We start from the raw sequence: 24,659 nt of genomic DNA on the forward strand, positions 1-24,659 counted from the left end.
TTCCTTAGTCGTCAACTAGGTGAGCGAAAATTATGATGAAGTGTAAAATGTTCTCCAATATTGAAAATATAGCGTGAATTTTCAATTATTGGCCCTTCTAAATTATAAAATTAGTTTTTTTGTGATGAAATTTTCCTAACTTTCATAAAGTCAGTATCAACAGAATTTAAATTCTGCCGTCAAGTAATTAATTTGAGCGTTATTTTTGCCAAGCTGTTCATAGTTTTGAGTTCACAGCACAGATGATCGCCTCAGCTGCAGCAGCTGTAGCGTATTTTCTCAGAATAAGAATTTGTGACCTCTAATTTATTTTGCTAAAAATTTACGAAAGAGTTAGAAAACTTTCCATAACATATGGCAGCTTTAGAACGTAAGGACGGCTTCCAAATGCGCCACAAATGTAGAAGTTCGTGTTTTGGTTGACGTGGTGCGGCGGTGCGGCGTGTGTTGTTTACAAGCGCTTGGAACCGGGCGCGGGAAAGTTTCGAGTGATATTTACCTGCTCATTAACTGTGTTTTAGTATTTGATATTAGAACGCAAGGTTTTCATCGGTAAGAGTCGAAAAAAGCGTACTCGTTTATGCCTGGTCGTCGACGCCACGCATATAAATGGTGGTACGCGCCCAGAAATAACTGATCAAGTTAATGCATTTCCGCGGCGAAGGCGAAAAGCAGGCTAGCTTCCACTCAGAGGTAAGTTGCATGTTTTGCGCATCATTAATCAGGTATTATGCTGAATGTTTTTAATGTTTTGTATGTGGTGTTAAATAAATGAAAACCTATTTTGACTTTCCAATTGCTGGTTCAGAAATTGTAAAACGTGGCAACTCGGTTTACAAACCAGATTGAGATGAGCCAGGTTGACAACCATGGGTGCACCAGCTTACACCAAACAGCCGGACAAATGCATCAGCTCACACCAAACAATGCTGATAATTTTTGCCGCAGATTGGTAGATTTTTGCACGACTGATGAAAACTGCAATGAAGGGCATTGGTCTCATTGGTGGGATGAATTTCCTGACTGACCCCCTTGTGTCTCCCATACATAATTTTCTTGGACAATGATGTGCCAGCACAGCAGCTAAGCACAGTGCCATGTGAAGGACCTGCACCTCTTCACATAAAACATCAATATCACCACACTGCAGTAAATCCCCAGTGCACCACACACTGGCAGATTGCCCTTGCACCAACAAAATATTGTCAAAATTGCCATGCTTTGCAGTCTGGCTAATGGTCCCTATCAAATTTAACTCATTTCCCTGTGTGGCTCTCAGCCAACTTCCCCATGTGGGGAGGGGCTTTTAGCCCACTCACACCTGATTATCTAAAAAAACTATGAAAAGCAAAAATGCCATGGTATAATTGGAAGTCATGTAGGCTGTAGCATATCAATTGGTATGTGCTTTCAAGCCCAATACATTTCATGCATTTTACTGTTCATCCTTGTTTCCATTAAAAGTTTTTGTCCAAAAACTTTGGTGACCTTTGTGACCTAACAGGATGTCCAAGTGACTGTTTAAATACAACAGTCTGGAACCTGTCTATTCCATTAGGCCAAAGATATAATGATTCAGGAATATATTTTAGGTTTGTATGTTTGTTAGTAGCAGGAGGCCTTTTTACTTTTCTTCCATTGTTATTTGTTTTCTAATGATAAGGTTACAAATTTATTTGACCAACCCCACATCATGGTTATGAAACATAAGAATTCAGAGATATATGAATTGTTTGCACTGATACCCTTATTCAAATCACCAATTTTTAGACTTCTATGATAAAAATTGTAGCATTGACAGGATCACAAAGTTTTTTTTTTTTTTTTTGAAGAGGCAATGTTATTTTGCTTGACCTGACAACCTTACTTTAGGTGACCTAGGGTCAAAATTCTCACAAATGATACAAAATTGATTCATAGGGATCTGTGCCAAGTTTTGCTGCAGTTTTTTTCTACTCATGAAAGCCATACCTATTAAAATTATTGAGACTGAAGCCCTGTCCAATTGAGAGGTTCATGGGGCATTTGAAGAGGCTGTATATGACAAGTGTGTATTTACAGCTCTTGTAATATGTTTCCACAAAAAAAAAATAATTTAGCTTCCAGTTTCTGATGAATGTCGTTGTTGCATTTAATTTTCATTTCACGGTAACATCTACCAAAATCGCCGTTGCTGCGTTGTTTCAGATAGCGACCAAGACCTACACAAACAGTGGAATGAACAGCAGCCAGGGAGGCCGGCCGAGGCGGCCGCGGAGCTCCAACGCGCCCCACTCGGGCGGCGGCTCCAGGTCAGTCAGTCGGGCAGGCGGGCGGTACCGGGTGGGCACGGGCCGACCGGAGTTTTAGGGTCTTGGGGCGACCGGCGAGAGAGGGACGGAGTCGCACTGCGCGCTGACCGCCGAGCCTTGAGGCGGTGCATATTGTGTCGGTGAATTATTCGCTCTGCTGAGTTTGTTGTGTAGCTCATCGTTTGATCTGCTCTATAAATTGCTGGTTGTTTTATGATTTCTTTTTGTATTTTTTACAGTCTTAGCTTTCCCATTAGTTGGCTGAACAAAGCTATAGTTTGAATACATTTCTGTACTTGTTTATCCAAAGTTTATGTTGGTCAAAGCTTTCAAGGCAAGGTATAACAAAACTATTTTGCTATATTATGCCGTCGTTTTTTCGGCATATCTTCGGCTTCGGCTAATTTTGTTTTATATCGTTGCTGACATTTTGTATTTTTATCGTGAATGACCTTTGGCCGTCCAAGCCGCCCTCCTCACCATTCCCTCTGTCTCCTCCCCTCAGACACGGTCGGCCGCGGGACTCTCGTGGCAGTCAGGACCGGCCGCCGGCAGAGGCCTCAGGGGTGTACGCCAACGCCCAGTACGCGCACGCGCTCACCTCCATCCTGGGATGCCCCGTGCGGGTGAGTACTGAACGATCCTCGAGGACAGATGGTGGGGAAACTATACGGTGATGTGTCGTGTGAACCGGCTCTACTAACTGACGGACTCAGCAGTGGGAGCGCCTCAAGGACAACGGGCCACGAAAACATCAACAGGTGATTGAACTCATGGCATATGCATAGCTGGGTGGCTTCTCTTGACGCTTTCGGCTCAGTCTTGGAATTATCGTATCCCAACTGGTTGACGTCCAACAGTTACAATTTTCGTCTTTGTTCAGCCGAAGTCAGACGCCGGCTCTGATATATTGTCAGACGATTACTGCTAGTACATCGGCTACCGATCGGAAAAATTCCGTTATCTGACCTCCGGAGAACATGCATGATTAATTATTATAAACCTAATAACTAGAACATTTCCAATCTGAAGAAGGTGTATCATGGAGTTCGTTGGATGCATTTCTGTCGTTTTTGGCGTCGCTTTATGTATTTCTGCTCACGAACTGCTTTGACGTTTATTATCAAAGTAACAAATTGTGAATTTGGACATAACTACCTAGCTATAATGACAATGAATGTCGCCTGTCACTTATCGCTTTGTGGACCATCAGCGATCAGCGATAGCCGTGAAACCAAAACGGCCGACCGAGGCGGCAGGTTTCGCAGTACCTTTTTATTCATCATTCACCACTGCTGTGTTACCGCCGTGTGAACCATTATTTGATGACACTGTCCACTGGGTGCTGTCGGCGCGGTGCCGCGCCCACCTCTGCCATATGTCCGGTCACAGTGGGCAGCGCCGCTACGTGACCGTCAGCTTCCGGCGGCCCGCCCCTCGCCCCCGCCCCTCCCAGCCCCGCCCCCGGCGATCATGACAGTGCGCTGCTGGTGCGTGGAGAGAGGGAGGGAGGGAGAGGGAGAGGGCTGCTGATAACCACCGGCCTGATTCGGTTGGAGATGATTGAAGGCTGGTGGGTTGGAGTGTATGTTGTGTGTGTGTGAAAGGGTAGAGTCGAGACGTGAGGAGTCAGTGGTTCATTCATTGGCGAGAGGGAGAGGCGGAGATGCGAGGATGAATGAGTGGGGATGAAAACAAAGAGGCTAGCTTACAGCGAATGGGCAATATGAGGGTAAAGGGCGAACTGAGGAGACATATGCGATAACGGGGCGAGGAATGTCTGTTGGTGAGAGACGAAGTGAAGGCAAAGGAGTGAATTTGCCGAGACTGATCAGTACATGAGAGAAGGGATAAGACTCATGAGTGATTGCGATTGTGAGCACGACTATTTGGATTGTGTGTGGAATAAAACCGACATGCTTGTTCCAATGACTCGCTACTAGGAATTCAATTGGGAGTGGTGCGAGGTTTGCGGTATTTTGTTTTGGACCTGCAACATTTCATCACCGTTAAATCATGGTACTGTGCACTGGTTACCGATCACAGCCGGTGCGGAGCGCTGTGCAGAGACTGGCCGCCGTGATGCCCTCCGTGGCATATACCTGTGTTTCAGTGTGGTGGTCCGCTGGTGTGGGATGGGGTTGTGAATGAAGGAAATGTGCGCGATAATCGGTAGTTAGCGAGACTAGAAAATCGGGAGCGGGTGGATGTCTGGTAATATGAATAGACAGTGTTGGAAAATGCTACTGCTGACGGGCCGCAGTAGATCGGGCGGCTTGTCTGGCTGCATAATAAATGTTTTAAAACGGACATTGGAAGTTGAAAGACGCCGTAACTCCCCGTTAACTTTTGCTATGACACCTGAAACCATATCGATGGTTAATGAGCCGTGTCCCGATTTTTTTTTTTTTTTGCACATTTATTGAGTGTAGGAGTGACGCGCACGATGTTCTGACTTCCGAGCCGGTTTTGCTATTTTCCCGTGCGTGCTTCGATATTTTATCGACTCTAGTTTTGTATGTTATGATACGAAACAGCACATGCTGAAAGCATTACGTTAATGACGGCGGTTATTGCACATGATTGGCGGTCACTAAAACCGTTCGATCGTGTTTTCCGTAGCCGAGCGCTGTTTTTCAAAGACACCTGTCTGTTTTTAACCGCCGCCCCGCCGTCGCCACTGTCACAGGTGACCACAACGAACAACGAAGTGTTCGAGGGCATTCTGAAGGCGCTGTCGAAGGAGAACAACTTCGTGCTGGGCATGGTGCACCCGCTGAACCGAGAGGAGCCGAAGCGGATCGACCCGCGTGAGGTCCGCGAGGAATGTATTTTCCTCGGCGAGCAAGTGGCTCATGTGACTGTCACCAATGTGGACATGGAGTACGCAACCAAAAGTGAGTAGAGAGTATGGGGGTTGGTGATAGTGATGGTTGGGACTGGGACCTTGTATGGGGTATATGGTGTGATATGTTTTGAGTGGGTGTTGAATCGTAAATTGGTATTAGAAATAGCGAGTGGTTTGCAAAAACTGGGAAGTGGAGAAACGTATGCCTTGCTGTTTCGCTTCCCTTATATTTATTACGCAACGCTTTAGTTTATCACTTGTTTTCACATTGTGATTGTCTAGTTTTTAGTTTTTTTCCTCCCTACCGTCTGGTCTGAAGCTCTCACGTAACGTCCTGACTGACCTTTTTCGTAGAGCAGCTTAACTCTGAGGTAATCTCATAGTAGCATTACCTCCGTTTTTCATTTATATATTTCCCAGCAGTCGCGAACATTATTTTCGTGCCTCTGGTGTTTCACTAGCGAAAACCATCTCGGCTATCTCCCTTTTTCTAGCATCACGGGACGTATGCTGGCCCAATCCAGTCGCTCACCCATCCAGAATCCTTCCACGCTCCCCCACTCACCCACTTCTTCTCGTGGCAGGCGGGTTCCAGACTGACGGCGCCATCACGGGCCGCACCAACGGCTCTGCCGGGCACAAGGAGCTGCAGCCGTGGATCGCTGACGATGCCGCCACCGACCACCTGGTCTCTCTGGACGAGGCGGTGAGTGGGTCCCTGGGTCCTCCTAGTCTCGCTGGACGAGGCGGTGAGTGGGTCCCTGGGTCCTCCTGGTCTCGCTGGACGAGGCGGTGAGTGGGTCCCTGAGTCCTCCTGGTCTCGCTGGATGAGGCGGTGAGTGGGTCCCTGGGTCCTCCTGGTCTCGCTGGACGAGGCGGTGAGTGGGTCCCTGGGTCCTCCTGGTCTCGCTGGATGAGGCGGTGAGTGGGTCCCTGGGTCCTCCTGGTCTCGCTGGATGAGGCGGTGAGTGGGTCCCTGGGTCCTCCTGGTCTCGCTGGACGAGGCGGTGAGTGGGTCCCTGGGTCCTCCTGGTCTCGCTGAATGAGGCGGTGAGTGGGTCCCTGGGTCCTCCTGGTCTCGCTGGACGAGGCGGTGAGTGGGTCCCTGGATCCTCCTGGTCTCGCTGGACGAGGCGGTGAGTGGGTCCCTGGGTCCTCCTGGTCTCGCTGGATAAGGCGGTGAGTGGGTCCCTGGGTCCTCCTGGTCTCGCTGGACGAGGCGGTGAGTGGGTCCCTGGGTCCTCCTGGTCTCGCTAGACGAGGCGGTGAGTGGGTCCCTGGGTCCTCCTGGTCTCGCTGGACGAGGCGGTGAGTGGGTCCCTGGGTCCTCCCGCCTCCGTTCACCGCTGACACCACTACCCTATGGCAGAGCTGAGGTGGACTGCTTCCGATAGTCCTTGGATTAATTTCTGAGCTACAGAAGAGCAGATGTAGAGCCGAAAAGAGTGGAGAAGAATGATGAGTGAAAAAGTGGACAGAAAATCGGTTATTGTTTGGTCGATTATGCAACATAAATTTGGTGGAGCTGTCGATTCTTTTTGTCAATGAACAATGATAGGCTTATGGGCTTCTGCTGTCTCAACGTGTCCCTTTCACATTCATCTACGATGATGATCATATTAATTATCCAAATAATATCTGCTGCATTTACGAAAGAATTAAAAAAATGAAGGTAGTGCTGCTGCTTAAAATGGCAATAGTTCACTGAAAATCTGACAATGGTTATTACATTATCAACCTCGATTTAGTGCAGTTCGAATACGACGTGCGCCCTATGTTTTGCCCTTATGACCTTTGTGAGTCCGAAATGTCCCTTACATAACTTGCAGAATGCAGGGGTGCCGATTATATTATTTTCCGATGGTACATTGTGGCCGAAATTCGGCGGTGGATTGCAGCGGAGCACGGTGCGTCCGAGTGGGTCTGTATGTGGCCAGTTTGTCGCTGTCATGGCCGATTAGAAGTCGTATCGTGCGTTCTACCACGCAGGCACCAGCTGTTGCAAACTGTGCCAATTACCATCATGATCTTCTGATGGCAGATAAATCTGGCTGTTTTACTCAACTTGTTAAAAGATAGCAGTATTCGACATCAATCGATTTAGAACAGGAAGTGATTCGGCCTTTGTCAGCATGCTATAGTTTTTAAGTGCAGGCCAAAACTAGTTGTCATTCATCAACCACGGCAAAAGAAATCTGGGATGCATAGCCTTTAGACTATATACCATACAGAGGTATCTGCTTAGACATTGAGCATACGTCATTCACGTTTTAAATGCATAGCTCATCAGGGCCGAATTCAGCTCCAGAATCATGAGCCAGTCCAAGCTATGGTTCAGATATCTGCAGTTTTGTACCCATACACAGCCTTAGATCTCAGTCCCTAAAAATGCTACCTCTGTTCCACAGAACGGCTGGGACGCGCGGGACATGTTCCGCATGAACGAGAAGAAGTACGGCGTCCGCTCGACGTTCGACCAGACGCTGGCCGGCTACACCACGCCGCTGGAGCGCGTCTCGCACGACCAGCACGAGCGTGCCGCGCGCATCGCGCACGAGATCGAGCGCTCGAGCACCTCCCGTCATCGCGCCGACGCCGAGAATGGAGACGAGGAGGCGGCGTTCGCGGCGGTGTCGCGGCCCGGCCAGGACGGCCGCGGAGACCGCTACGTGCCTCCCGCGCGCCGGCCGGTCCGTGAGATGCGCGAGCCGCCGCGTGGGGGACCGCGCGGACCGCCGCCGGGCGCCGGAGGACCGCGCGGTCCACGGCCCGGCTCGGCCGGCGGACCGCCGCATCAGCAGCAGCGCCAGACGCACCACGGCCGGCCCGGCTCCGGGCGTACTCCCAGCCGGGGCCGCGAGGACCGCACGCCGGACGGGCCCCTGCCGCACGGACCCACCGTGCCGCCGGCCCAGAGTCCCAGCAGAGAGCAGGAGCCAGCGCCGGAGACGGCCGCAGCCTCGCCAGCTGAGCAGCGCGGCGAGCCCCGCTCCCAGCCGGCCCAGTCCCCCCGCGGCCCGGCAAAGACGCTGGCGGGTCTGAAGGACTTCCAGGAGAATTTTGTCCTGTCGGAGGAGGCCTCATCGGCTGCCGCACCGGCGGCTCCCGTACCCGCAGAGAAACAGGATAAACCCGAGAAGCCGGAACCGGCCCGCGGTGAGGAGGGCTCCAGTCCCGCACCGCCCACCGGCGCGGCGGCCGCCGAGACTTCACCCGGCGAGACGGCCGCGCCAGCTGCGGGTGGCACTCCGACGACCCCGGCCACCATCCCGGCTCCAGAGGATACCAACAAGCTAGCCGAGTCGCTCTCCAAGTCGAAACTGAACCCGAACGCCAAGGAGTTTACCATGAACCCCAACGCGAAGGCCTTCACCCCTTTCACGCCGCCAACGGTGTCAATGGCAATGGGTTATTCGGTGAGTTCCCGGAGGGGTTTGGAGGTCAGTGGCTCTGGATCGATTGAATGGCTGAGCTTTAAATGTTTATAGTTCTAGTCGGTGCCTTCCACGAAATGAAATGCTTCCCTGAAGTGATATTTTAGCGACAGTAGGGTCGAGGCCAGGAGACTAAGTAAGACGGCCACGGATTTTCTCGGATTGTGCAATGCTAAATAGTTATGCATAGAGCATAACTATTATATATGGTGGCTGTCGGCTGTCGATATGGTGGCTGTCGGCTGGTATTTCAGTTCATGCTTCTTTTTACCCAGCCAAATTATTTTGCTCTTGTCCCTTTGTTACCCACATTTCTGTTTCTGAACTTTGCATGGGTTTTGTTGTATCCCCCGTAATGTTCCCCATGGTCTACTGACACGCCTGTGTCCCCCTCAGCCGGAGCCAGCGCGCGCCATGACCCCTCAGACGGCTCCGCTGTCACTCATCTCATCGCCGGGCCAGCCGCCGTTCAACTACATCATGGGCCCGCAGTCGTTCGCGGCGCCTCATCAGATGCACCAGCCGCCCCGGCCGCACAAACAGAGAGGTTAGTGTGATGAGTTGACAGAACGCTGCGGGGTTTCGGAATCTGATACTGGTGCTGGAAATGAAGAGTGAAATAGGCTTGTATTCTGTTGTGTTCGGTTGTGTTGCGTTTTACGCGAACATCATCTGAATCAGCTTCTTTCTCTCTGCGTGGGTGAACCTTAATTGTAAGGTCCTTCTTTCGTAGATAGGTATTTATTTTCCTTACGTATAAATGGATATTGATGTCCAGCCCGTTCAGTGATTTAGATTACTTTCCATTGTCTAGCATGGTTTTGAATAATATTTTGTGACACTTGGTCCTCCATATCAATCCAGTTTTACTATACACCACATCGAACAAGAGATACCCGATGTTTCCGTTCCTCCCCTCAGTGACCGTCCCGCTCCCTTACCCGCCCACAGGAGGGGAGTACCCGATGGGCGGCGTGGCGCACCGTCCCGAGGCGTCACCGATCCAGGTGGCCGCCGTCACCGGGCCTCCCCTGATGGCCACCTCGCCGCTGTCGGGCCACCCGCCGGGACAGCATGTGGGCGTGCCAATGCCGCCCAACAGCATGATGCCGCACGGCTACCCGGCGCCGGGACAGGTGAGGGGAGAGGGGACATGGGAGAGGGAGAGGGAGAGGTGAGATGGGTGGGTACTCAGGAGGGGGACAGATGAGAGCAGTGGGTATACGGGACAGAGAGGTGATGGAGGTGGGGACACGGGAGCAGGACATGTGAGGGCAATGGGGACGCCATTTGAAAGGTACTGTTCGTTTGACTACTGCAACATGGATAATATGGCGATTGAGACAGCTACAGGCTGTTTCCACTCAGCTCCAGTCTGTGTGCTTCATGCCCACTGCGACTGCTACCGATTTTTCAACAGGGTCTATCTGCCACTGACTGCTAAAATGAATTCGTCGCCCTATTAATTTATATGGCTGTCACCTACAAAATTGTATCGTGCTCGTTTGCTGACTGTGCGCACCTCCGTTTTTCAGCAGGTGTTTTTCCGCATGATGCCGACCTCGCACGCGGCGATGTACCAGCAGCAGCCGCAGCCGATGCCGCCGCCGCACCAGCAGCAGCCGGGTCCGCAGCACCAGCAGCACCCGGGCCCGGCCGGCGGCTACGACGGCCAGCCGGGGCCGCCGCCGGCGCCGCACCAGACGCTCGGCTACAGCATGGTGCCGCCGCAGGCGGGCGGTCCGGGCGGCGGCCAGGCGGGCGGCCCCGGCGGCGGAGGACTGATGTACCAGCTGGCGCAGGGCGGCGGCGGACCCGTCTACACACCCACCAGTGTGTACCTGATTCCCGGCCAGCCCGGTCAGCAGATGGCGCCCCAGTTCACTGTGATGCAGCCGCAGCCGCCGCCCGGGCCCGCCACCACGCCCACCTCGTCTCAGATGCCGATGGGCGTGCCGATGACGCCGCAGCAGTACTATAACTTCCAGCAGGCGCAGGGCCACCACCCCGGCCAGCCACCGCAGCCGCCGCAGCAGCAGCCTTACGGTCAGTGGAAGCGCACCAGGGGGTAGGGGGATCTGTAGGGGTACTGAAGCACTATTACTGGTGATAAACGAGTGTCTAACAAGCGTTTGTAAAGCTTGATATGACGGAAAAGATGTGTAGGGTATGCAATATTTTGGTAATTATTTTCTAGAAGTGAATGCATTGATCGTGGACCTCAGCTACGAAGAGTTTGTGACATTGAAATTCATAAATCGTATTTTACAACAAGAAAAGTGGCTTGTCCTTAGCCCGGCAGGATATTTCTTCCTGGTTTGTAGCGACTGTGCTGTCTTCATCCTTTTGACTTTGTGTTTTGGTTTCTGTTTCAGGTCCTGGCTCGGGTCATCCCATACCGCTAGTGCCTCATATGAACCCGTGACGCTGACGTATGCGCCGCTAGACGCGGAAAAGGGACTCAGTGCAACGCGAACCGGCCGGGGGAAGAGGGAAGGGATGGGTGGGGAGGGAAGGGACGGGGCGCGCGTGTTTCGACGAGCGAGAGAGAGAGCGAGAGAAAGGGCACGGAGCAACCGTGTGTGTGGCAGAGTGAGTGAGAGGGTGGGTGAGAGCGCGCGCGCCGACCGCCGGGAGGGTGGTGTTTTGTACGAAGCTGCCGTGTGATCCGTCTGAGGTGCGTTCTGTCCGGTGTGCGTTCTGTCCAGACAGTCCATTGCGCGGCGCGGCGCGGTGTGAGCTCGGAGAGAGCTCCGAGAGAGGTGCAGGGAGCTGCGAGTTTTGTTGATCGCCACGGCAGACTGCGCACTGCTGCGGCGGAGGCCCGTTAGCCGCCGCCGGGCGGGCCGAACTGAACCAGGGAGTGGCGCTCGAGGGACGCCGCACGGGTGGAGTTTGTACACGCACCAGGACGCGCCGAGAGTGACACGAGCTACTGACGTCATCAATGATGTCATTGGTACCTAGCGCTGTCACCGGGGCGCGAGGGAAGCGGCTCTAGGAAATGTGCGCCGCTGTGCCACCCGGTGATTGTCGTGGCGGCGTCGTTAGCGAAATATGCACAGTGATGTACGCCGCGGCGCGGTCGCGGCGGGAACCACTAGTTCCCCAACTGAGCGCTACGCTGCGCTAGTGTAGCGCCGGCCCGCGGGGCCACTGTCCGCGCCCGAGAAGCGCCTTGATCCAGACAGATCTCGAGGTTGACCTGGGCCCAGACGGGCCGACAACCTCTATATAGACTATTCCAGCCTCACCAACCACGAACCAAGACGAGGCACTGCGCTGCCTTTCCCCTGCTGCTCGCACAGAGTAGAGTGCGTCGTAACGAGACCTTCTGTCACGAGGACAGATCTGTAATGCGCACCTACATCCCACCCGGCCCCGAGTAACCCGGGTGGCTCACCAGGCAGTGTCTGCGCGCCAAAGAAGTTTTATTTTCACGCTGGCGTTCTCACCAACTGCTGGTCGGTATAGAAGGTTCGCTTCTCAAGTTTGGACGCGAGACTTGAGATGCATTGTGCCGGAAAGGCTGAAGAAAGTTTTTTTACTCGGCTCACCAAATACAGTTTGGATTGCTATGCGTTTCGGCCCTGTGGCTTGAGACGTCCGGAATAAAAAAAGAAAATATTGAACAAACGTTTTTTTGTGATGATTTGCGTGACTGGTTGCATCTGCGGCATGGGCCAATAATCTTTGATTCCAAGTGCGATGTAATGCGATTTTATAATTAGATAAATAAAAGAAGTTGACCTTTTCCTCGACATCAAAAATGTAAAAAGCCGAATAATATATTTTAAAAAAACGGTGAGCTTTCGGCCACTGGCCTTTATCAAACCAACGTGATAACAATGTTAAAAGACGATCCTGTGAATAATCTGGCTGCCATTTTTCAAAAACCGAAGATCGTGATATTTTAGAAAAGGCGCTACTCATAAGGGCAAACTATTTGATCGATCGATTGTCTACATAGTGTCCGATGTACGTAACATACATAATATACAATTGTACACGTAGCTGTCAAACACACATCGTATGGAAGGTATGTACACTAACGCCGATGTACATCACACACATAACAAAATAATATACACATACACATATTAATCGATTGAGTTGAAAAGGCTACACGCTCACAAGATACACATGATACAGGCGCTTACATGATTGGCCACGACGAAAGATTTGAGTTTATGTGCGGGCGGTTTGCTTTTATAAGTAGGGATTCTGCGATTTTTCTGTCCGGGTGGTCTTTGGAGCGATAAAGGACGCGAACCTGAAGAGGAAGGGATGATTTGTTTAGCGGCGCGCCGGGGTGGTGCTCACGGAAGTGGTCTCCCATCGGGGTCCCTTCGGATGCGCTCAAGGCGTCTCGTAAATGTTCGTTAAATCTTAATGCGATTTTCTGGTTATAAGCGATTTATTCGTGTTCCGTACCGATGCAGTTTATGAACACGGTTTTTGGACCTCAGCGCTCCTCATTATAAATAGACGTGAACGAAATGCAGCTACCAGGCTCCAGTGTAGCCCACGTTTAAGGTCATTTTTTTTTAGTATTATATTTTAATATATCCAAGACGATAAACTCGAAGTGACTTCGATAAGAGCCTTGAGAGTTATTGTCGCGAACAGTTCTTGTATGAAGATGGATTCTCCAACTAAAATGCTTGATATCAAATTTCAAAAGCTTTGTAACTCATGCCATGCTCGCCGTGCAGCCATATGAAGCTTGCTGTTCGACAGGCGACCTCCACAAACTTTTCACGATGGGTACCGCATATACCGTCTCAGGATTATCGATAGTCACCCACCGCTTCAGCACTCGCGTATCCGGACGCGGATCGTTCACGACACCTGTCTTTCTGTCTCGGACGGCGACATTCCCGGAGGCGGCTATATTGGTCCGTGGTCTGTCAGCCTGCCGGCCCCGTCCCTCCTGTCCTAGTCGACAGCGGCGGAGGGCGGCACCCGGCCCGCCTCAGGCGGTCGCAGGGCTCGCGTTTCCCCGCTCGCGGCCGCACTATTTTGGTGCTGGCGGGGGCGGCGGAGGGGGAGGGGTACTGGAGGCTGGGTGGGTCGGGGGGGGGGGAGGCTGGCTCCGGGCCCGGGCCGGGCCGGCCTCTCACCGGCCAAAGATTTCGGAGGAATGCGCTGACTATGTGTCGGTGCGCTGCGTTTGGCCGGCTAGAATGACGCAGGTGACAGCGAGATGCTGGCTCGACTTCGGCACGGAAAAGGTGGCTTCGCTAGGACGTCGGCTGCTGTCTGAGGTCTCAAGTTGAGGGAGTTTTCGAGGTTTGATTAGGGAGACGGAGGCGGTGGCGATTCGTGAGTCAGGTTTGGATGTTAGGGTGGTTCGCTGGAGGGTCGAGACCCGGGTCGTTCCAAATATTTGGACCGCGGCCTCCGGTGACGTTAGTGTGCCTTTTGTTAGCCGTGGGAGGTCGTCGGTCGATAGAGGCAGTATGGTGGCTGAAGTGAAAAGGCCTCTGAAACTCGGCACTCGGACTCCTAAAACAATAATATAGTTTTGAAGAGTTGTCAGAAAAAGTATTATCTTCGCGAAATTAAATGTAAAAAATGATAACCGTTCTGGCAATGGAAAACTTGGACATGTTTTTTACGATCACTGGAATTAGCAAATCAGTTACATGTAAGCCTCACGACATCGTCTTCAAAACGTTCAAATATCATTTATTTTGTTCCCGTCTTCAAACCTCAACTTCTACCAACATCCGTGTATTGAACATGTCACTGATCGCGTTTTGGCATCAAGTCTCCACCAGAAAACCCGGTGAAACCATCATAGTAACAACACCCGCGACTCAGGACCCAGAGTGTCGCTGTGGGCAGCCTGGCGTGACCGCGAGGTCAGCCGAGGGGTCAGACAGGTCAGCTGGAGGTCAGCGCCGGTCCCGCGAGCACCGGCGGGTCCGGCGCCGGCGGCGGCCGCCCGTCCTCGCCCCCGCCGCCGGCAGTGAGTCGTGCCGGGCCGGCGCCCGGGGCGGGCGGCTCTTCTGCAGGGTGGGTCCCTCAGACAGCCGGCCGGACCCGGGTGCCGGACCGTGTCGTCCCTGCGACCCGTCTGCTGAACGAGCCGACGCAGAAGGCCCCGGTGAGTCGTGGCAGCGCGGCGCCTGGGGACGAAGGCAGCGAATGTCAGCGGCTGTGAGACACAAATTTTGCCTCTCGTCTACCCGTAAGTCTCGTCTGCCTCTGCCCGAAGGACGTCAACTGTCAAGTCGGAAATATAGGGAAGTGCTAGTCGCTCGTGCTTAAGTTATCTCCCGCAGACATCAAAGCAAATGATGTCATCAAGGACACGTGTGACTCATGATTAGCCGATCACGTAATCACTTATATTCACTGGCCGAGCTGCAGTTTTCTTACCTTTTAATAACAATTTGCGTCTTTTTGTTTATTCCGCGGGCGCCGCCTCGGCGTTCTCCTCGCCCGCCTTTCCGACGATCATCTCGATCAGGGGCTCCAGCTCGATGTTGTTGTCGTCGTCGATCTCCATCTCGCCGAAGGCGTCGTCGACCTCCTTGGGGGTCATCTTCTCACCAAAGACCATCAGCTGAGTCCGGAACGCCTCCGAGTCGATCTTGCCGTCGCCGCGGTCGAACGCCTTGAAGGCCTTCAGGATCGTCTCGTCGTCGTCGGTGGGGCCCGACTGACGCTCGGCGAACATGTTGACGAACATGGTGAAGCTGATGGGTCCCGGGGCGTCGTTCATCATCTCGTCGAGCTCCTTGTCGGTGACGATCTTGCCGATGATGTCGAAGGCGTTCCGGACGTCCGACTTGTTGAGGATGCCGTCCTTGTCGTTATCCATCAGCTGGAAGCCCTCCTTGAACTCGGTGACCTGCACCTGCGAGAAGGAGCTGAAGACGCTGCTTCCCGCCTTCTTGGATGACTTCTTGGACTGCAAAACAAAACACAACATGCATTAGATGTCTGCTAAACGATTGTGCCATTGCCCGTTCCAAAGTTGTACTGCCATTTCATATTTATTACGGAGCGAGCGAAGCGAGCGTAGTCTTTCCTTAGATTAACGGAAATTTCTGAGTATGAGCGGCCGGCCGGCCGGCCGGCCGGCCGTGCGGACGCTTTTGCGAGGCTTATATCTCAGCAACCACTTGACCGATTTACACGGGGTAATTTTTGTAGGGTAGCTTCATTCCTTCTACCAAGTATTGGACTATTCCCGATGCATGTGGGTGACTCCTTATGCACGTGCCACGTGCAAAACGAAGAGGTGTCAGTTTTGTAATTGTTGCAATATCTCGGTAACTACTTGGCCGATTGCGCTGAAAGTTGGCATGTAGGTAGGCACCCACTAGGCACTGCATATCCATGTGCCAGAGTTGGGGTGCTGCTGCACGTGCGCACGTGCAGGGGTCGTTTCCAGATCTCGAGAACGGCTGGACCGATGGCGCTCAAATTTGGTACACGGTTAGGGACCAGTTAGTAGGGTGCCGTGCACAAGTCAGTTGGGACCCATTCTGCACGTGCGCACGTGCAGGGTGCCGCTTCCAGATCTCGAGAACGGCTGGGCCGATTGTGCTCAAATTTGGCACATCGCTAGAGACCGGTTAGTAGGGTGCCGTGCACAAGTCAGTTGGAGGTACCCCTTGAAATTTCGCACGTGCAAGGCTCACCCTCTCGCTCGCTCCGTTAGTCGCCCCAAAAGGCGCTATAGGTACTGGTTCCTATGCTGCGTTTTTTTCCTTCATTGACGTTTGTTGTTAACGTTCCTCCACGTCTTTTCTTATTTATCTACCCCGATTGAACGAATAACGAGTTTGTTTGAAAATTAAAACATTAAGAAGCTACAAATAAAAAAGATATGCTGCTTTATGTCTTTCGAAGAACGGGTTATAAAACTGAATGCCGCGTTACGGCATGCTTGCCGTCTCTTTATACCTATCACCGCACCACCTTCCTTTACTACAACGCCGTCCCCAGTGTCCAGCTTACGTCAGCTCTGAATCAGCCCGTTAGCGTCACATTACGCCATCCCTGGACATTATGCAACCCAGCCCATGTCACCCTGCCACAACATCAGGAAGCAGAAATAAATCGTCGCAAGGCCGTCGCGGCCGCGGCGAGGACGGCCAGGGGACCCTGTTACCGTCACTGACCCCGCTCCTGGCCGGGGACTCGCTTCAGACGGTCGGCGGGCGGACCGTCCAATCCAAACAGGACAGCGCCCAACTCCGGGTGGCAGTCTGAGGCTGTGGTGACTCATGCGATGACAAAAGGTATTCAGAAAGGTCAGCGGAATCATCGCGTCGTTGTTCTGCAGCCTTCGTCGCGTCCCGTAGCTCGGAGCAGTAGGGCGAGATAACTTCATTTTTAATACGATATTTTGCCCATATATCAGCTGAAATGTCTCATTGGAAAGGAAATATTCCAAGAAATAAACATTTAGCTCGATAAAAGGCTCAAATCCACCCATGATCACCTGGATTTCTTATTCTAAGCTCCAATACAGTGGATTGTCGGTGAGGTGTATTGCGGTACAGCATACCTTCAGGCGCTTGATAGTCCTGCCATCTGTTGACTAGAATAAGAACTACCTACCGCGCCGTCTTCAACGAGTTCGTGTGATAGCTGAACGGCGGCCCAAGCTGGGATTGGGGGGAGGGGGCGATTGTGAGGCGGTCTCTTTCCGGGCACTGTTTAACATTGGCGTAATTACGGAGCGAGCGAAGCGAGCGTAGTCTTTCCTTAGATTAACGGAAATTTCTGAGTATGAGCGGCCGGCCGGCCGGCCGGCCGGCCGGCCGGCCGGCCGTGCGGACGCTTTTGCGAGGCTTATATCTCAGCAACCGCTTGACCGATTTACATGCGGTAAATTTAGTAGGGTAGCTTCATTCCTTCTACCAAGTATTGGACTATTCCCGATGCATGTGGGTGACCCCTTATGCACGTGCCACGTGCAAAACGAAAAGGTGTCAGTTTTGCAATTGTTGCAATATCTCGGTAACTACTTGGCCGATTGCGCTGAAAGTTGGCATGTAGGTAGGCACCCACTAGGCACTGCATATCCATGTGCCAGAGTTGGGGTGCTGCTGCACGTGCGCACGTGCAGGGGTCGTTTCCAGATCTCGAGAACGGCTGGACCGATGGCGCTCAAATTTGGTACACGGTTAGGGACCAGTTAGTAGGCACAAGTCAGTTGGGACCCATTTTGCACGTGCGCACGTGCAGGGTGCCGCTTCCAGATCTCGAGAACGGCTGGGCCGATTGTGCTCAAATTTGGCACATCGCTAGAGACCGGTTAGTAAGGTGCCGTGCACAAGTCAGTTGGAGGTACCCCCTCGAAATTTCGCACGTGCAAGGCCCACCCTCTCGCTCGCTCCGTTAGTCGCCCCAAAAGGCGTTATACTGGTGATAAAATCGGGTTTTAACACGGGTGCAGACAGCAGTACGAGCCAACTTCTCACGGAACGGGGCGCGGGCGGGGGCGAGCGGGCTTTCCTTCAGGGCCTAATCTTATAAATGCCGTAGACAGGAGTTCTGGCTTGGAAGCACTAGCTGCAGCTCAGCGCACTCAGCAGTCAGCTACATGAAACGGCCAAATAATATCGAAATGGTACAATCGGTACAAATCTGTCCCGATTTCCTTTTCCCGTAGTATTTCTGTTTTGTTTTGAATGCCCTATTTACAATTTGTATGTCTTTTCTATTTACATTCTGACATTCTTCGAGTCTTGCTACTTTCGAGTGCGAGTCTTGTTACTTTATCGCTCTCTCGTCCCTTCCGGCCGGCTTGTGCGGACGCCTTCCGCCGGCTCTGAGTCCGAACCCCGAACAGTTGCCCCCCGAATGTCATTACGGAGTACGGAGAGACCCGACTAAAAGCCTTTCCTTGGCACGGAATAATTCAATTTTTGTCGACAACAGCGAGCATCGAAATTGCCGGTGTGGAGTATTGCGGTACAGCATAACTTCAGGCGTTGAATCTTCCTGCCATCTGTTGGCTGGAATAGGAACTAACTACCGCACTGTCTTCAGCGACTCTGTGTTGATATTCGAACGGGCAACGGCGACTCAAAGTCAGCGCTGCGGGGGAGGGCAAGGGGAGGGGGGGGGGGCGCGATTTTGTTTCGTCACAAGATAACGGTTGCGGAGTTCTAAAATGATAGGGTTTCAACGAGCGTACCGAAACGGGAGATTGAGCCAACTTCGCAGGGACTGGAACGATTGTTTGTCCAAGTATACCTACCAACCTAATAAGGTAGGTATTACAAACTAAGAAGTGTGGTAAAAATGGTAAGTAGCGTTAGACAGCCCGTAAAAGATTATTTTTATTGATTGTCAAAGGTAGAAAATGACGACGCTTTATGCTCAGGGGTCGTCAAATGTCAAAGTTTGCATTTCCCAATTAGGCGTCAATATTCGACAAACAACGCCCCATGCAGCCCAGCTTGTGAACTAAAAGCTAGGAGAACGCGAAAAGAGAAAATGGCCCCTCAAGGGCCGAGTGAAAAAAATAAAAGACCAAAAGCGGCCGTAGATGCTACTGGCAGAATCATTGTGACGCTTGCATTTCAAATTAAGACAGGGTCGAAAGGCTGACAATTAACAAAGCTGTTACAATTTGATACCATTATTTCAATTTAGACTTCCAGTCGTAAAGAAACTCCTTGTCTCATCTTACAGCACTGCACAGATGGGGCGGGCAAACCCATGTGTCTCGTGCTGGACCTGAGCCAGGGCCCACCGGGTGCTCTCTGCCCCCCCCCCCCCTCCCTCCCCTCCCCATCACGAAGACCGGCACTGGATTTGGCACAGAGCCAGGGCGGAACACCCGGCCGAAATCGCCCAGGTATTCTGGGGCTGGTGCACAGGAAGAGTGCAAAGCGCTAGGAAAAATCGAAGACCTCAGTGTCTTTACGTGTGACCGTTCCGTGCTTCTATCCTCAGGATACTGAAATCCTTCTCCCCTTGCCGCACCCCCCTCCGGGCTGGACACTGGACAGGCAACTTTATCTCATGCGGGCTGCTCCCTTGGAGCGGCATCGCTGCTCCCGAGGGAGCGCACCCCGTAGCCGGGTGCAGTGAGTGCCTTGGGGCTAGGTGGCCTGTCCTCTGGACGGGCTCAGCCCCGGCGACTCACTAGGGTGCCTGCCCAGACCAATGTCTCCCCCTATATCCTATCATCCTCCCGGCTCTGAAATGGTCTCATTGGACCGAAAGGGCCTAACCCAACAAAACAAACAAACGTGAAATGACTTATCAGTCCAGTCAACTAACATACTGAGTCGACGATATGGGAAAGCAAAAGACGGTACCTACCTTTAAGGGGCTTCAAGACTTTGATTGGTGGGCAGTACCCGATGTGATCGGCATAATAATCATTGCTGACCGGGTCAGCCAGTCCACGTGAGAATTTGTGACCTTGAAATTGCATCGTGTCATGGATAAAACAGACAAGTCGGCGCCTTGTTGTTGGCCGCTAGCGCTAGGTGATCGGTTGCAGTTTCTTAGGTGCAACTAATGAAAATATGCGACCTTAACCGGCAAATGGATCAGTGAACTAATGCGAAAATCTTATCTGGGTAGTCCTTAGGAAATCTTCCTAAGCCAGGCTGTCCGCGGTCGTTTCCAACTCACAAAATAACTTGGATATCGTCGGATCCGCCAGGCAGGAATGTCCGATCATATTTCTCGAGCGACTTTTAAGTGAGCTCTGATTGATGCAAAAAAAGAGCACAATACATAGGTATGTCCGAAAGGTTCCTAGACGCACACATCATCCCGGCTGGATCGAGGTGTCCTAATCAGAGGGCACTTTTATCTGGTAACAACGCCCGCCTATAACGCCAAACAGCTGAAACACCCTATTCCAGATAAGGGACAGGAGAGGTGTCAGGCGCCCACACCCAATAATTATCAGCGTACTCACCCCCTTCTTCGTGGACGGCATGGTGGCGGACCGCTGAGATCTCTGTAAAAGGAAACGAATCAGGTGTTAATTCAGTGAGAGCGCCCGGGTACTTGGCTAAAAAGATCCCTTTCGAGTTGATGAACAGTCATTTCTGAGTCAGTGTTAGTATCCTCCCGGTACGTAAAATGTAGGTACCCTACCCCTACCCAACATAAAGATACCGTCGTAGACATGCGTAAAATTCAAATAATCCAAAACAGAAAGCATGTATCAATTACTCAGGAGTCAGGGCTCAACAAGAACGACCGTGTCATGTGAGCTTGTACAGTTTGCCAATATGCCCAAACGAAGTAGTTAATTGAGAAGTGCCTTCTCCGTCCACGTGGAAACATTTGGCATACTAGAGATATATAAAAATAATGCAGTGCAACATGCATGGGAAAAGTCAACATTCCATTTTAAACGAGCACAGCACATGGCAAAGACGATGATGGAGTGGAGTGATATGATGAATGGCCACCCGTTTAATTAGCTAGGCTTAAAAAAAACTAACGGATGTCGGAAGAAAACGGGCTTGGAATCAACGTTTGGAATTCACTGGGCAGGTCGGACAGCGTGGATCATGCAAATACATATGTTTACCCTCGCAATCACCATATCCATTGACGTTATGTTCAGAAAGTCATCATGGATATTTCTCCGAAGGCTCGGTTTGACCAAAAACACTGTTTTGAGCGCTCTTGTGAACAGTGATGTGAGCATACGCTCTAGATATAGGGCTGTGTGGAATCGGGCACTGTTGGCAGTGTAAAGTGGTTCTGTCTCATTTACAATTGGACCATGAGTCCGTAAATACAGTTCTCTCTCTCTCTCTCTCTCTCTCTCTCTCTCTCTCTCTCTCTCTCTCTCTCTCTCTCTCTCTCTCTCTCTCTCTCTCTCTCTCTCTCTCTCTCTCTCTCTCTCTCTCTCTCTCTCTCTCTCTCTCTCTCTCTCTCTCTCTCTCTCTCTCATATCACACATATGATTCGCATCCGTGATATGATGCATGCATCAAGTGGTGCTCCCGAGTGGCGAAAATGTATTAAATAAGTTTAAAAACTATGTTTTAAATGCTTAACTGTTGTGCTTAACGGTTGCGCGATTCTTCTGGAAACAAAATCATTTAAGCCATTTAGGATTCCTATGCAAATTAACCCTCGCCCGCACATGCCATTTTCCCATCCTAGAACGCACATGGGGGGGGGGGGGGGTTGCCACCCCCCCCGCGCCATTTCGTTCCTGTTGGAGATAGAGCTTAGCAGTAAAGACCAAAAAGATTCTTTGGGAAAAGACGAATCCAATGATACCCAGTTTTACCTTCTCAGGTCAGTCATTGACCTTCCAGGTCAGGTCAAACTAAAAAATGTTGCTGTTTTGGGTCACCGTTGGATATCAAATGTGCTGCTTAGCAAATACCGATGACGATGCTGTTTTCTGGTGCCAAGCCAGCTAGAGCCTCTTTGTCACACTATCCGACCAGAATTTTGCTGCTGAGGTCATTTCAGGTCAAGTTAGGTCAAGGTCAATTATATGTGTTTGTATGTCTGTGTGTCTCTGTGTGTATACTGATGTGTGCACCGATTGTTTTTGGGTCCATATCGCATGAAATCATGATCTGAGAAGCTTTTACCAAAAATGCAGTCAAAAAACTTCACAAAAAGTAAATTCAGCTTGCCTAAAACGCAATTATCTTAGATGACCTAGGTTGACCTTGACCCTGACCTTGACCCCTGTACATCGTCGAACAACATGTTCCATGATAGGTGGGAGGTAAGACTGGCAAAAAAGGCCGAAATCAGGGTGTCAAAAGCTCACAAGGCCCATGGCAAACGCAAGATGTTGAGAATTGGCCATTTGGGTCATGACATGACCTGAAAAACAAGGTCATATCTCCGAAACCCAAAATCACAGAAACTTGAAATTTTCAGTGGACATCAAGAAAGGATAGACGAGCAGCTATACGAAAAATCAGCCTTCTAGCTCTAAAAATGTTGAGTGCAGAGCAGAAAGACTGCCTGGGGGGGGTGGCACCCCCCCCCCCCCATGTGCGGGCGAGGGTTAAGAATTGGAAATACATAACAATTTTAAAACTTGACGGTATTCCTTACTTCCTCGTGGATCATGCTGTCGTTTACATTTGTAGACTGCTTGACAGCTATTGTATGCTGATTGCTGTTGTTTGTAAATTGTCAGCATGCCTATTTGTAGCACTTGTCGAAGTTAAATTGTTGTTCCCTTTGCTACGAAACAACTCAGTGATCAGAGTGATTTAGCCAGCCATTTTAAGGCATTTTGCAATTATCTGTCACTCAGGAAGGTTTACGTTAGCTTCTGAAACGAGACCATGTTTTATCAGAGTTACCGTTATACGTATATCGGCCAAACGCATCTTTGGCGATCATTTTAGCCTGTTCGAGTATAGCACGTCACTCATGTTTTTGCTGTAAGCCTCTTATCCATGCCATAAATCAAACTAATAATCGCTTTCGCCACATTGGAGGCCTCGGAGCTTCGTTATTTTGACGTTTAGTGAGCTATTACGGTGGCACTAAATTTTGGACGGAGTAAGCGTGGAAATTTCGCTGCTAAAAACGCACGGCCATTTCACGATCGTGATGAATGGTTAGAATGCCTTACAAATTTGGCCTTGTCTCTTCAAATGCATTCAAAGATGTCCTGTTCGACAACTGCCGTTCTGGTGAGTAGGAAGATAGCTGTAGAAGATAATTGTTGTTAGCTTACGTTTTGTACCTTGCCGATCCATCAATGTGGTATTGATCGCTACGAGGGCATGCCTGCTCCCCAAAAGTTTATTCATATTCCTAAATCTTTATCTTTTTCTTTGCTGCGTGATTCGGTATATTATACGTTTTAGATTAGATCATGGTACGCTTCATGGGCACGCTGGACTAAGGAAAATTAGTTTAGACGTTTATTTTATTCGTCCCTGGCCATAAAGCTCAAAAAGGTTTCTGATGAAATAAGAGAAGTAAAAACTTCAAATCCAGATGGCTGGATTTGAAATCCAGTTGGCTGGTGCGTCCGTCATTACCAACCGGCTCCGCTAGCAAACAGGCGCGGGATCATCGAGATCTTGGCTTCACAACGCACACTTCACTTTTTTAAATCTGTGAACTACTTCGAATTAAATTCCCTGACACCAGACCTAGACGGGGAGCAGTCTGGTATAGCGGCAGCGTCCTTGTCTCTAGCTTCAGCCATCCGGGCTCGATTCCCGAGCAAGGCACGTGGCCTTGTCGCTCGCTGCTTGAACGCTTTAAAGTTCTGACTTCCTCTGGATCCACAAAATATGCTGTTATAGCCGTGACTATGTTGTAGTAATCTTGGCCGTGACCAGCCAGCCAGCCAAAACGAAAATCGGTTCCGTTAGCATTGCACTGGTGGTGTGAAACCGATGCGTCTCTCGACTACCAAATCCAGGCAAATGTACGGGAAAAGAAGCATGCAATGCTAGTGTATTGTGGCTTCAATTTTCTACCTGTACTGAAGGATAACTATAGGGCAGGATGGTGCAAGCGCCTCTGCTACAAGACTAGACTGCATCTATCTACCACATTCCTCTACCATCATCCCTCTGCATCATTCGACTACTCCAAGACCAAGCTATACTGCTTCTACATGACTACATGGAGCTGCTGCCTCCACCTCCGGCCTCCAGCGAGGCGGGGCCGGTGTAGACAGAGCCTTACACTGGCTATGTGTCCGCTCCGCTCCTACGCCGACCAATGCGCTGCCACGACTGGGGCCGTGCTCGCGCCGGTCGCGTCATTAGCCGCAGGTACTGTCGCACGTGTCGGCGACAGAGAGGGAGGGGAGGGAGTTGGCAGCCTGCCAGCCATGGGAGTCACGGAGCAGTGTGTGTAGGCCATGGCGTTCTCGGGCCGGCCGAGAAGACCGTTGGAACAGCAGGAACAGGCTAAGGAATGTGACATTATCGGTGAGAGTTGACCGTCTTTCAGGGACAGCGACTGTTAGGTGATGTGGTGCAGATTCGTCGTGGTCGTGGCAGCGCATGACTGGGCCAAGTGGGCCATAATAGCCACATGGTGATAAGCCCTCAATATACGATACGATTCGAATCATCTGATGTCACCATTACGGAGTACAATTTGAGGAATTAAAGTTGGGTA

The 24,659-nt window shown here is 51.2% G+C and overlaps 2 protein-coding genes across 4 annotated transcripts; one reads left to right on the forward strand and one right to left on the reverse strand.

Annotated features, from left to right (window-relative positions):
- Nucleotides 1-452: 452 nt before the first annotated feature.
- On the forward strand, nt 453-11,914 carry LOC122388735 (ataxin-2-like protein). Of its 3 annotated transcripts, XR_006257860.1 has the most exons (11): nt 453-693; nt 2,188-2,291; nt 2,797-2,917; nt 4,981-5,188; nt 5,724-5,845; nt 7,548-8,555; nt 8,970-9,120; nt 9,525-9,709; nt 10,109-10,297; nt 10,488-10,619; nt 10,949-11,914. XR_006257860.1 is itself a non-coding variant. In XM_043380114.1 (10 exons), the coding sequence occupies exons 1-10, from the start codon at nt 646-648 to the stop codon at nt 10,996-10,998; spliced, it is 2,508 nt and encodes an 835-aa protein (XP_043236049.1). In that variant the 5' UTR covers nt 453-645; the 3' UTR covers nt 10,999-11,914. The 3 variants fall into 3 exon arrangements, 2 of the variants coding, with proteins under 2 accessions (XP_043236049.1, XP_043236050.1); XM_043380114.1 differs by having other exon boundaries at nt 10,109-10,619; XM_043380115.1 differs by having other exon boundaries at nt 10,112-10,619.
- A 2,379-nt stretch (nt 11,915-14,293) lies between these two features.
- Nucleotides 14,294-24,280, reverse strand: LOC122388702 (myosin regulatory light chain 2-like). Its single transcript, XM_043380000.1, has 4 exons — nt 24,219-24,280; nt 20,488-20,529; nt 14,961-15,495; nt 14,294-14,707 (listed from the first exon to the last, which is right to left on the reverse strand). Exons 2-3 carry the CDS (start codon nt 20,506-20,508, stop codon nt 14,989-14,991), a joined length of 528 nt encoding a protein of 175 aa, XP_043235935.1. The 5' UTR covers nt 20,509-20,529; nt 24,219-24,280; the 3' UTR covers nt 14,294-14,707; nt 14,961-14,988.
- Between the last annotated feature and the right edge of the window lie 379 nt (nt 24,281-24,659).

The sequence above is a fragment of the Amphibalanus amphitrite genome, unplaced genomic scaffold, assembly GCF_019059575.1.
Source record: "Amphibalanus amphitrite isolate SeventyFive unplaced genomic scaffold, NRLGWU_Aamphi_draft 000333F_arrow, whole genome shotgun sequence".
NCBI lineage: Eukaryota > Metazoa > Arthropoda > Thecostraca > Balanomorpha > Balanidae > Amphibalanus > Amphibalanus amphitrite.

Coding starts and splice junctions, on each gene's coding strand:
- LOC122388735 (XM_043380114.1), top strand. CDS start 646: ATGCATTTCCGCGGCGAAGGCGAAAAGCAGGCTAGCTTCCACTCAGAG. Junction 8,556..8,969: donor CAATGGCAATGGGTTATTCG/GTGAGTTCCCGG, acceptor TGTCCCCCTCAG/CCGGAGCCAGCGCGCGCCAT. Junction 9,710..10,108: donor GCTACCCGGCGCCGGGACAG/GTGAGGGGAGAG, acceptor TCCGTTTTTCAG/CAGGTGTTTTTCCGCATGAT.
- LOC122388702 (XM_043380000.1), bottom strand. CDS start 20,508: ATGCCGTCCACGAAGAAGGGG. Junction 15,496..20,487: donor TGCCGTCCACGAAGAAGGGG/GTGAGTACGCTG, acceptor TTTGTTTTGCAG/TCCAAGAAGTCATCCAAGAA.